General features: G+C 34.9%; 1 protein-coding gene across 4 annotated transcripts; it reads right to left on the bottom strand.

The window, feature by feature from the left end:
* Positions 1-6,192: 6,192 nt before the first annotated feature.
* LOC118062545 (agamous-like MADS-box protein AGL30) lies at positions 6,193-11,329 on the bottom strand. Of its 4 annotated transcripts, none has more exons than XM_035076348.2 (12): positions 11,084-11,329; positions 10,274-10,459; positions 9,877-9,933; positions 9,757-9,775; positions 9,569-9,633; positions 9,444-9,459; positions 9,276-9,337; positions 9,072-9,168; positions 8,496-8,561; positions 8,275-8,402; positions 7,607-7,985; positions 6,193-6,678 (listed from the first exon to the last, which is right to left on the bottom strand). In XM_035076348.2, the coding sequence occupies exons 1-12, from the start codon at positions 11,221-11,223 to the stop codon at positions 6,667-6,669; spliced, it is 1,227 nt and encodes a 408-aa protein (XP_034932239.1). In that variant the 5' UTR covers positions 11,224-11,329; the 3' UTR covers positions 6,193-6,666. The 4 variants fall into 4 exon arrangements, with proteins under 4 accessions (XP_034932239.1, XP_034932238.1, XP_034932240.1 ...); XM_035076347.2 differs by having other exon boundaries at positions 9,877-9,936; positions 11,084-11,327; XM_035076349.2 differs by having other exon boundaries at positions 8,496-8,543; positions 9,877-9,936; positions 11,084-11,325.
* Between the last annotated feature and the right edge of the window lie 1,076 nt (positions 11,330-12,405).

Raw genomic sequence — 12,405 nt, 5'->3', positions numbered from 1 at the left:
AAGGGCAATGCAAAGGCTGAGAGTCCCCTTAACTATAGCTGAAATGGAATGATCTTGGCGTAGGTGCTAAATTTAATTTCAATTAGCACTGTTGTGATAAAACTTTGGGATAACGTAGACCTTAAAGAAAACAGAGGATTTTTTTTATTGCCTCCAACATTTCAAAAACACCAAGGGCAAATTAAGATTACAAGAATTTGATTTGTTTCCTCTTCTCGCACTTGACCACGTTTTTCTTTTTGTGGGCGTACCCTAGATGGTGACTCGCATTTAACTGTAAACGGGAATCTGTCTAGTTTTAAATTCCTAGCTCCACTTTTTAAATTCCTGGTTATCCTCATTTATTTGTGTTAGAATTCAAAATCCGAATAACTCAGTAGAATAAATGATACTAGCTAGCGGATGAACAACCTTTGAACTTTTTTTTTTTTTTTTGTGTTTTCTTGAATAAATCAAAAAACCATTTGTCAGTTGCGCTTTCTTTGACAGTGCCTGGTGTCGATGAAGCAGGTCATTTCATATCAATGTCTCCTCTGCTTGTCCAGTCTCTTCATGGGAACATCGCCTCAATATTCATTGTGCTTAGGTACACGAATACCATCAGAGAATAGGATAAAAAAAACCAGATATGTTTGTTGTTACTGTCGAATTAACAGAACGTTTTCTTCTTGTTTTTTTATTCTCCTTGTGAGAAAATCACATGGGAACTAACCCTTTAGCATGGAGGCTCGGTACTGGTAAAATGGATCAAAGTGGTAGTCCTGGAGGTTCCTGGAGAAAACAAATGAATGGGAGATCACATTGAACCTGTTTTTCAAATCCCGAGGGTAATAAGATTTGAAAGATTCAACAACCAAACAAAATACATGAAGGAGGTGGGTGGGCATATCTATTCACATTTGAACTCTGAAAGCAACTGTGCACAAAGAGCATCAAGGATGGAAATACTCGAGACAGGATAAGAGCCGTGTACTGTTGAAATTTCTCGGAAAGTTCAAGTAGTTTTATTCCTAGTAATTCTTTGAAATTAGCGATTGCTGGGTATGTAAACATTCTCTCTCTCTTTTTTATAAATTTTAATTATCATTTACGTTTTTTGGCAAAAACCAATTGTTTGTGGCGATTTTTTTAGAGAGGGAGGGGGGCTGGCCGTCAATTTTTGCAGAGAGAGGGGGGCCGGATGTTTTTGTTGGAAGAGAAACGGGGGCTGAGGTATAATTTTGTGACCCATAGCGATTTCAAAATAACAACAGGGTACGCTGTCGTTCTAGGCCATGAGAGGGTAAACTATCACGCTTTATACATTAAACATCGTGTTTTAGAATCGCGACAGGCTAATACTGTAGGTTTTTTTTTTTTTAATTATATTATTTCACTAACATTTTTAATTTATGGTTTTAGTTTTTTTAAAATTAAAATATGTGTCGATTGACGGGGACTCGGGGAGGTCAAACAAACTCTCGTTTTGTGATTGCCGTGTTGGTGAGATCCAACTGGCGGCGAATCTGGAGCCACGTGAAAGGAGTCAGGTTTTCTGACACACCACTCCTTTTCTTACCAATCGACGGCTTCTCGCTCTCCACGACAACACTGCTTTCGTGGTGATTAGACAGTGTACGAGCTAAGCCTTTAATATACTCTGGATGTTTTCTTCTTTTTGTTTTTTTTTATGAATACTTTTTTTGTGCGTTTTTAACACCTTTTACATTTTGTTTGATAATTAAATTCTGTTGATAAATAAATTTATCTTAAATATTTAAAAGAGATTAAAAAAATATATATTTTTTTTATATTATTTTCATTTTATTTTCTCAGAAGTTTTTTTTTTAAATCTAGATGAGTGTTTTTTTTTAAAATAATTTTAATATTAAATTATTTCTTTTTAAAATTATAAATCAAAGAATTTAGCATTTAATTTATTTTCATAGTACTTTAAAAATTAAATTTCTTTTAAAATTTAAAAGGATTCCCAAAAAACTAGATGCGATATGTTTTGGACAGTTTATCGTAGCCCCATGTGACTCGCCGTATATTTCGGTTCCTCACTTGTAATTGTGTGCTATGGGGACATCATACTAACAACAAACAATAATAATATCATATCGGGATGATTTTGTCATTTTTATGATGGCTTGTTTTTTGCTTGTAGTTTTGGGATGCTAAATGATAAGTTAAATGTTTTTTGTTTTTATTTATTTATTTATTTATTTGAAAAGTCACGAGACTCGTGACTCGTGACTCAATTCAATTTTGAACCCAAAAAGAAAACGATATCACTCATTCAATTCAAGTGATTGAGGCTTATGCCAATTCAATCAGAGGGATGTGAAAGTTCTCTCGAGGTATCTTGTGGTTAGTGGATTGATCTGGAGCCTCATATTTGTCGTTTAATTTATATATTTATGGATTCTTATTAAATCTTGAGATTTGTTTTTTTTTTTTTTCACTCGACAACATTATCATGAGTTTTTTTAACTCTTCCAACTAAATAATTTTTTAAAACAAAGCAGTGGAAAACTGTCGTTTAAACGGACATCTTCGACTGCATGACTGTCCTCCTTCGATTTATTTTATGAACATTCCTCGTAGTTTTTTCGATTTAAACCCCTGCCGTTCTAAACGAACGAGTCTCGGGGCTTGAGAGAGTTCGGTATCGATGCCATTAATTTGTTGACATGTATCAGCTTTGTCTCATAAATACATCATACGGAATTTCTGATACATGTTCCTCTACTTCAAGAACAGCTGCTGGTGCTGATAGAACATCGCTACAGACCAGACTCCACCATGTTAAATGCTGCTTCCATTTTTCTGTCCAGCGGTGCAAATGAATGAATGACGCTACAAAAACTGCCTCAAGGAGCTCTGACATTCAATCAAATCACCAGCCAGGGCCGTGAGAAACTGGGGTCGGATTCTTGTTAGCTAAACAGTGAGAGTTATGACTAGTGAAGATATGCAGATGGGCATTTATTTATGATGCATCTAAGAGGCAAGCAAGCGGCATTCACCGGCTCTGTCCATAACAACAACCACTGAGGACGACAACTACTCCTTCAATTGCTTTAATATAGCGAAGCAATCGGCCATGGCGTTTAAAGGGTTAAAACTTAAAGCCATGGCATAAAAGGGGAACCGAAAACTGACAGTTAGGCAGCTAAAGCTGGTTCGCCTCATTACTGCACTTTAATGCATCGACTGCTGTTCTTTCTTTTCATCAGTTTCACCAGCAGGGATGCTGTGATTTCCAGAGCCTCCTCGTTCAGTTGATTTACTGCCTGGCCAAATTAACTTTCTCGCGCACATGCCTTTTCCTGACCGTCTAATCTAACAAGATTTATAGAGCGAAGCCCCGTTTGTTCATTTCCAAAAGGTGATTTATTTTTTTGGATTAGAGTAGTGTATTTTATGGAAAATATTTTTTTTAAAAACAGATTATTTACTAACATGTAGTTTATAATGAAAAATACCTGAAGATCATATTCTAGCGTGACGCTCCCGTGAAAAATAAGCTGTACATAATTTTTGGTGGTTGTTATTTTTTTTAAAATAGTAAGATTGTGAAGTTGTTATGCAATAGAAGAGTCTTTTAATTTTATTTTAGACCTCATTTATTCACTAAAAAATCAATTCTCAGAGAATAAATTATTTTATTATTTTTGTTTGTACCCTGATAAACAACTTTTTTAATTAGAAACAATATATGCTCTCTCCTCTCAAGACATTACCATTTTTTCTGACTGAAAAAATTATCTTATTTATTTATTTCGTAGAAGGTCAGGGGAAATGGTTTCATTTTCTTGAAAATAAACAGAGCATGAAGTGCTGGACAGCTTGTCAAGGCATAGCCATCCTTAAAGGCCCACTGGGCCATTGTGTCTGATATCTTGCATGTTGCAATTTCCAGTCTTGAATTCTAAGAAATGCACCACTTTATGAAATAAGAAATCCCCATTAAAATACTAAAAAAATACGTTTTGCTTTTTAAAGGAAATCCAGTTAAAACCCGTCAGACGATTTATAATTTTTTTTTAAATTTGAAAATATGCTAGAACCCCTCAAGTTCTAAACAAAACTCAAAGTGAGTAAAATGACAGGTAATTGAAAAGAGGATAAGGGTTTTGATTATATTACTTGCCAGTTGCCACTGCTCGCCTGACAGGGGGGCTGTGCCCTCACAATTACTGCTTGGTTCACAGCAGGGGGGGGTATGGTGATCTGGTGCTTTTTCTCTCTTCAAACTAGCATAATTAAATAAATAAATTAAAAAATAGCACAATTGGAATAGCTGAGGTATTAAAAATAACGCAGCTAATAAGCATTTAATAGCGCAACAAGCTATTAGAAATTACGCAATTTGTAAAGAGTGTGCTGCTCAGTCGAATAACTCTCTAATTTTTTTTATCTATTTTTAAGAGTTGTATTAACCCCATCTTTTTTTGATATTTTATTTTCAACCCTCAACCCTTTAAATATTATCAGATTACGGTATTAGGAGTATAATTTTTATTAATTACGCAATTCTCGGTAGAAAAATGATCCAAGCTGTGCGATTTCCTTTTTTTTTTTTTTTTTTCAAAATCTCACTTGGATATATATATTTTTTTAAAAACAAAACCCTCATATTCAAAAGGGAAACTTCGTTTTCATTGACAAGTCATACATCAAAAGACAACAACTATAGCAACAGACGTGGATTGATTGTGAGACAAGACCAATGCATGTGATCACATTAAGAGAGGATTTCACTTTTTCACGTTGGTCCTGAATTTCCACGTATTAGTAAATTATTAAACTGCTTTCCACGTATTGATTGTAAGACAAGACCAATGCATGTGTTAATTAAAAAAAAAAAAAACTTTATAATAGTAAACTACATCACAATACCAAAAAACGCTATATTAGTGTTGTGTGGTTTTCTTCCTCTCTGACAGCTATAGAAATCAAAGAAAATCTAAGAATGCAAGATACTAGGGTCTCATCAAACCGAGAAATTCTCCCTTGCGACCTTATTTAATGGTTCAGAACAGCTACTGTGGATTGGGTTTTTCTGGGCATTTTAATTTTTTTCTCTTGTCAAATCTCACGATCATCTATCAATATCTAGCTGAGCTGTGTGCATGTTTACTGGACGTTGGGCTGTCAAGGTGTTTTACGTGGAGAGATTTGCCTAGATTGTGACTTAATCGCTCTATTCACATGATTTTGAGGGCATTCCTATGCTGGAGTTGAATAATAATTGCTTTGCTTGCAGTTGAACACAGTCTAATCATGGATATGATTCCTACAATTACAGGGAATTTATTGTTTTTTACTCTTGGCTAGTCTAATTCAGGCTGGCGAAGGAAATAATTTCGCTTCTGAAAAGGGTTGGCTTCGCAATCGCAAGGAAAAAGAGTAGGGTTTCTCAAATTTAAATGAGTTTAGATATAATATGATAATATATTAAGGGGTTATACCTTGCAATTTTTTATAACTTAGTATATCAAAATTTATTTTTTATATAATCGAGTGGAATTTTGGATGCATGATAATATGGCTGCCTAGTGACCGTGTAATACATATAAAGCGATAACATTTTGAAGGGAAATCTCAATCTATTTCACCACCTTATCTTATATATTTATTTTTTGATAAATATAAAACATTTTAGTTTATTAACTCGTAATTTTTTTAATAAATATAAAAAGACATTGAAACCCAACTTAACTATTCATTCTATTTGGGTTTTTTTTTTTAAGGAGTGAAAATCCAGCTTAGCAATTCATTTTAATAACTTATTAATAGCTAGGCTGGATTTCAAATATTTTTTAGTTTTTTAAAATAAAACGAAGGGAAATTTACTACCAAAATTCAAGATTTCACAAGACTGTAACTAGTTTTAATGCTCGAATATCAATTAAAAAAATTGACACATTTACTTGTAAAAAAACTGCAAAATACAACCATTTAATGCATTATTATCTCAATGATAAAGTGGTCCTGTCGATCTTTCAAGCGATCCTGACACCGAGATGTTCTAACAGGCAGCTCCATGTTCAAGTTGCGTCCCTACAGCCCATCCATTTCTGGGTTCGAGGCAATTGAATTTGTGCTCTCAAGCAGGCTGCCAGTTTCTCACGTATACTGGAAGAAAATGTTTTAGGGGAACATGGTGAAGGTAAAAATAACCAATAAAAACATTGCGGAGAATTGGTATCAAACTGCTTACAGTACTTGATTCACAGAAGTTGTTTTAAATTACATGCGTTGTTATATGGTTTTAATATACATTGCTATATGGTTTCAATATACATCTCCAGGACACACCAAGGCAGGATGGGGGCGGCAGCCCGCCTGCCCTTTGTGATCTCGTCTCACCAGAGTTTAGACAGGGAAGACTTAAATTTAAGTAAAACCTACAACTTGTATACATAAGATTGGAAACAGTGCCTCATTTGATAGAATCAAGCACCATTCTTTCTAACAAGTTACCAGCATCAGGGAATTCCTATGCTGATATCAAGCTGTATAGATATTATGTATTCAGTGGCTTCTTCTCGCTGTTGAAAAGCTACGAACCTATAGCAAATTCAGTATCGTCATTTAGAGGACAGGTAATTTCACAAAAATGTGACCAAGCTCTCCAGCAACTTATCACTGACTGAAGAGTTGCATCCCTCAATCTCAGTGTGGTTGCTGCAAAAAATAAATCGGTTTCAATTTACAATAAGCTGGACGATAACAATTTATGACCTGACGATAAGCAATTTAATATAGCTGATTCAAAAAGGAACTTATACTCATCAATCTTTGCTCTAAAATGAGATCCCACCATTATCAAAAGACTAAATCAGTGGTTCTTATAACCCACAACAGAAATCCAAGAGTAAGAGCATCAAAATTTGCAATAGGACCAACAACTTGAAGACCGAGCACTCTAAGGAATAGGGATGTGCGAGGAATCATGACTTGCTTGTTGCATGTTTTTCAATAGATTCCCACTTCTACCACCTTCTACCTAGAGAGTCCGCCATCTGCGTTTCTAACTGAGGTGTAGGGCAAGATAAATCTAGCAATACATACACACTAACTAAATCTATTTCACCTGATCTGAAGCAACTAATATTTTGACCATAGCCGGGTGGCAACACCGATATAGATTCAGTACTTTTTTTACACTAATAGAGAAGTTGATCTATTTGAAGTGCATTCCAAAGGTGCAACTTAATTTTAAAGCCTAGTTGAAGGTCACATTGGTCATCCAGTAATATGCTCAAACTACCGCCTATGGGTGATACTTTAGATTGAATAGAAGCATTGAAAGAGGTAATACTCTAGCTCTTATATATTTAATTGCATCTTATAGATGAACTTTAAGTGACCGTTTATGCTCAAACTGCCTATGGGCATCATATTACAAGCTTTTAGATGATTTTTTCCTTAGTAAACACCACAATGGAGGATGGTTAAGTATATCCACATCTCCACATCTATTTTTACTCATTCCAGCAATCGCTAACTCGGTCAAAAGGTTCAGATCAGTTCATAGATGACCCATGTGGAATATAAGGGGAAAAAAGTACTTATCTGCTTATTTCAAACCAGAAACGAGGAAAATACATACCTGAGAATACAAATGGTCATCAAACATGGTAACAGCGCACGATCCTGGGGTAGAAGCCCAACCACAAGGGGAGGAGTCATACCCAGGTTTAGGAGCTTCAAAACTTCCATTAACATGAAAATCCTCAGGGCTTTTTTGTATTTTCATCTCTGCTGCAGGTTGGAATTTTGTATCGTTCAACAAATTTAGATTGTACGACCCAGGCAGGTAAGGGTACTGCCCAGCCATCTGTAGCCTCAGTGATGCAGTTCCATTAAACTCATCAAGAATACCATTCATACAACTTTCTTGACCAGAACTAGATAGTTCCGAATTTTTCCCCGCACCAAAGTAGCCAGAATAACTCCCAAAAGAGGTGGTTGCAGAGCACTCCGCATCCCTTAAAAAAGATATTCAATCAATTAGTTAAGAGCACATCATCAGGAGGGGTATTCTAAACTCCTCTATGCATAGGTACATTGTTAATTTGTAACCTTTTCTGTGTATATTTGTGTCCTATCCTGCACAATATAGAATACTTCTATGGGTCCTACACTATGCCTCAATCCCCGACTCTCTTTCCATGTGTTTATGTATACACATGGGCAGAGCAAGCCCAGACATGATCTTCCAGTAGGAAAATAATTTTAGCAATGGGATTAGAAGTTTCCTTTAATTGGTTCACTCACCTAAGGGGAAGCAGATTTGGGTCCTCTGGTAACATAATATGCTGACTGTCATTGTTAGGAATCCATGAAATAGGTGGGAGCTGCTGCTCCACACCCATTCTAAAAGGTACATGCATCGCATTCTGAAACTGCAAGCAAGATTAGTTAGGTAGCAACTTCCAGTGAATATTCACAGCAATACCATCAGGGAACCATTGTTTCAAATAAAAGTCATTTGTTACCTGACTATGGCATTCTAGAGACATAAGATGCTGTTTCCCCAGGTGTTCCTGGCAAAAAAAGGAACTCTGTCAAAACGTAAAAAAAACAGTTACGGATAATGGAGAGATATAATTAGCTCATAGGCTTTCTTTTCAAGGCCTGATAGAGTGTTTCCGCTAAATTGACTCAAAGTTTTGCAGCGCTGGCTTTTGTTTCACTCTACTACTCAAAGAACACTTGAATACTCTGAACACTGGGAGGTAGCATTGCTTGTATATTTGATCCTTTTCAAAACCATCCAATTTAGTTAGAAAATTGAATAAGATGTCAAATCATCTTATCCTAGCTGCCCTCCTCATTATCCATCCAAAAAAAAGAGAATGTTATGGGATTACACTGGGTAAGCTCATGGATTTTCTCTTAGATAGGTTACGCTAACATGCAGATCCTAATTAATCTCACATTCAATCGATACTGCCCAAGCTGACCAAAGATGAGAGACAATTATAAATCAAAAACATAGGAGCTGTTGAATAACATGCAGAAAGAGAGTATATATTTTCTCCAGATGAAATCCACCACAAGAATAGGCATACCTTATGTGATCGAATCCGATCAAGTGATTCCCTGAGTGAACTTTCCAATTGCCCTAGATGCTCTAAGTTGCTAATCTTATCTGGATTGGTCCAGTAGCTGCAGAAACTCAAAGTAACTTAAGATTAGCCCAGGGTGGTGACCACCCACAGTATTCATAAGATCATGAAAAGGAACTCTACATTCAAAGATTTGGATGTGTTCACCTCAGCTTCTTGTGCACATCAGATAGTTGATTCTGCAGTAGCCTTGATTGGCTAGTCAGGTCCTGTTCAAAATTGCAATTTCGTAGGATATGGTACAATCCATCATCACACAAGAAAGAGTTTTGAGATGTCGTATTTAACAATGGATAAACTAGTTTGCACCCATACCTCTATTGTTTGAGAACTGAAACAAAAAGCACAGGATTCAAGAACTTTAGTACATAACGTTTAAAGAACATAGTCAGCCTATAAGCTGCGCAAAATGAAATGTGTCAACACCAACAAGCGCATACCTTGTACCAAGAAATTCTGGTATATTAACATCATGGTCCAGCTTCTTAAAAGTTTTCTTCAGTGCCTATAGGCTCAAAGAAAAAGAAAATAATAACCAAAAACATCAACAAAACCAAGTGAAAAAAAGAGCAGAATGAGAGTTAATATTAGAGAGAGGAGTCCCGTAAACAAGGATCCAAGGACTTACTTCAAGGCTTTCTAACTTCCTGTTCCAATCAAATAAAAGAACAATTTAGTTCCAATTTGATAAATATTCAATGCAGGCATGAGAGGACTAAAAAAATGAAGCAAGAAAACTTCACAATACCTCTTCGCCCTTTCTTGTGGTGTTAACTGAGCAAATTTTGTAATTACTTCTTCGATGCTACTACAGAAGGAAAAGGAAGGAAATTATTCAAAATTGTTTATGTCGGTGAGAGCCAAAATATGATGACAAACAAAAGTGATCATGATTATTGAATATAAAATGACGCCCTAGAGGCCACACAACCTTAATATACTCCTTTGCCCCTCAACCAAATACACAACTGATATGCAAAAATATATTGAGGATCGCACATGCATGTGAAAATCAAGTTGAATCTGTACCTATGCAATGCAATTCCCGAAAAGATGCAAAGCAAGAAATTTCATAGGCAAGCTTAAAGTTCACTCGCTCACTTTAATTCTCTAAAAAGGTGGAAGCGTGGCATTAATGACAGTACCTGCTTGCTCCTTTACACAACGAAGGCTTGCCGGTTGGTGAAAACATGAGAAGGATAATGTCTATGTCACACAGTATAGATAACTCATTAGCCTTCTTCATGATACCATGTTTCCTCTTGGCATAGGTCGCTTGACGTCCGTTTGTATTCTCCAATTTCTTAATCTTTAGCTTCACCCTACCCATCCTGCACGTTTAACATCACCATGTAACCATCTAAAGATGCCCATGATTTGAAAGCCTATATAGAATATTCCACGTTTCTCAGAGTTTCCACTGACCTCTAATTTCATTTCAGCATTTAATTTCCAACATTATGCACGTATTTCAAACCAGGTATTAATTTTTCATCAGTTACCATCAAAATATCCTCGCAAATTTGAAAATTTATCATGATTAAACACGTTTTAATACCTAATGCACCGAAATCAAGTATCAAAACAATAAGTACATAAAGACCAGCCAAGAGATTTGACAAATGAAAGTTGATCAAAAAACAAATGCAAATATGGAAAGCAATAGTTTTGACATAAGAGAGAAAGGGAAAGAAATGGGATCGTAGGAAAAGAAGAAACTGGGAATTTAAAGAGGAAAAAACATAAAACAGCCAAGAAGAACTAAGCCATTTAGCTAGCTATTGTGACTGCCAAACAAAACAAAAGAATGAAACAGTCACTGCCCAGTTTCTTCTTAATGAAAAGAAAGAGGAAAATCTACGTATCTGCCTGCCCCTCTCTCTGTCTTTCTGATGAAGAAGAGATGAGTTGTAGGGGAAAAAGAAACAACAAAAAAGGAAAGAAAGAAAACTTGCCTTAAGGAGCAAATCAAACGACGAGTGGAATTTGGATGATAGAAAAGAATATTTAAATGTGGGAACCAGGAAAAAGTAGAGAGAGAGAGAGAGAGGAAGAAGAAGAGAGAGAAGGGGTTGCATATATGATAGGATTGCATGGCATGACCGGGTGAACGCCAAAATCGGTCACGCAACGAAGCTTGAGGGTCGGGATCGTCAGTAAGTTTCCCCCGAGAGCTTCAAACCAACCAAAAAAAACCTTGACAATAACCTACGCCGTATCACCACCTCGGGAAAAAAAAAAAAAAAAAAAACACTCCACTACTATTCATCCTGTCCGTTTCAATCTGTACCTCATCTATACTTTTTTTTTTATATATATATATATATATATATATATATATATATATTTTTAAAAAAAAAATACTTTTTTTTTTAATTTTCATATCAATACATTCTTAAAAATAAAAAATATTATTTTCATTTATTTTTAATTAAAAAATGATTTTTAAAACAAGCTCTATTAAAAAATAATCAAGCCCAAGAGTCAATTTGTGTTGCCCAAAAAAGGCAACAAAGACGGAAACAGGGCCAGAAAGCGTTCTGAACAAAATGACAGATATTGAATGCATTGAAATTATACATTTTTTTATATTAAATGTGTTTTTTTAATATAAAATTCTTAAAATAAATATAATCTAAAGTATTGTTATGATTATAATATATAGATTTCTTATGTGTTAATATATTTAAATTTAAATTAAAAAGAAATTAATGTTTACTGGAAATATGTGAACTGTCATGATTAAAAAGGTGTATTATTTTATCGTTAGGGAAGCTTGAATTTGTTTTTTACAGTTAAACTCGTTTTTTAAACTATATTTTTATCTTAAAAAATATTAAATTAATATTTTTTTTGTATATATTTCAATAATTTTAATACTGTATTTTTTTTTAAAAAATGTTAATGTCCTATTTACCTTCTTTGTTTCTTTTGTTGCTTGCTAGGCGTGCTTTAATTGTGGAATGGATAGAGTTTAGTATGTGAACTTTAAAAAAGGGAGTACATTATCTTACCACTGGCGCAGCTTCATTAATCTCGATTCCACCTTTACAATAATAAAAAAATATAGAAAAATTTAAAAAATAATTTTCAAAAGACTACTTTGAATGAAACAATTGAAGAATAACACCACAACTTCAAAAAATTTAAAATGGAAGTCATACTGAGTTCAATCGATCCGTGACCGTGTGATTAACCTTCTCATAAAGATGGGCTGTGTTTTTTTTTTTCCAAGCTGATTACAGAAAATACTAGAATTGAAATTTGCTGTGAATGT

Source organism: Populus alba, chromosome 8 (assembly GCF_005239225.2).
Source record: "Populus alba chromosome 8, ASM523922v2, whole genome shotgun sequence".
NCBI classification, from domain to species: domain Eukaryota; kingdom Viridiplantae; phylum Streptophyta; class Magnoliopsida; order Malpighiales; family Salicaceae; genus Populus; species Populus alba.
This window is presented reverse-complemented; position numbering and strand designations above follow the sequence as displayed.

Bases quoted from the DNA above. Each gene is read 5' to 3' on its own strand.
- LOC118062545 (XM_035076347.2), bottom strand. From the start codon at position 11,223: ATGCAATCCTATCATATATGCAACCCCTTCTCTCTCTTCTTCTTCCTC. The intron at 9,937-10,273 runs GTACTGTCATTA...TTCCTTCTGTAG, and splicing joins TTGTGTAAAGGAGCAAGCAG to TAGCATCGAAGAAGTAATTA. The intron at 9,169-9,275 runs GTGAACACATCC...GAGTTTCTGCAG, and splicing joins GATGTGCACAAGAAGCTGAG to CTACTGGACCAATCCAGATA.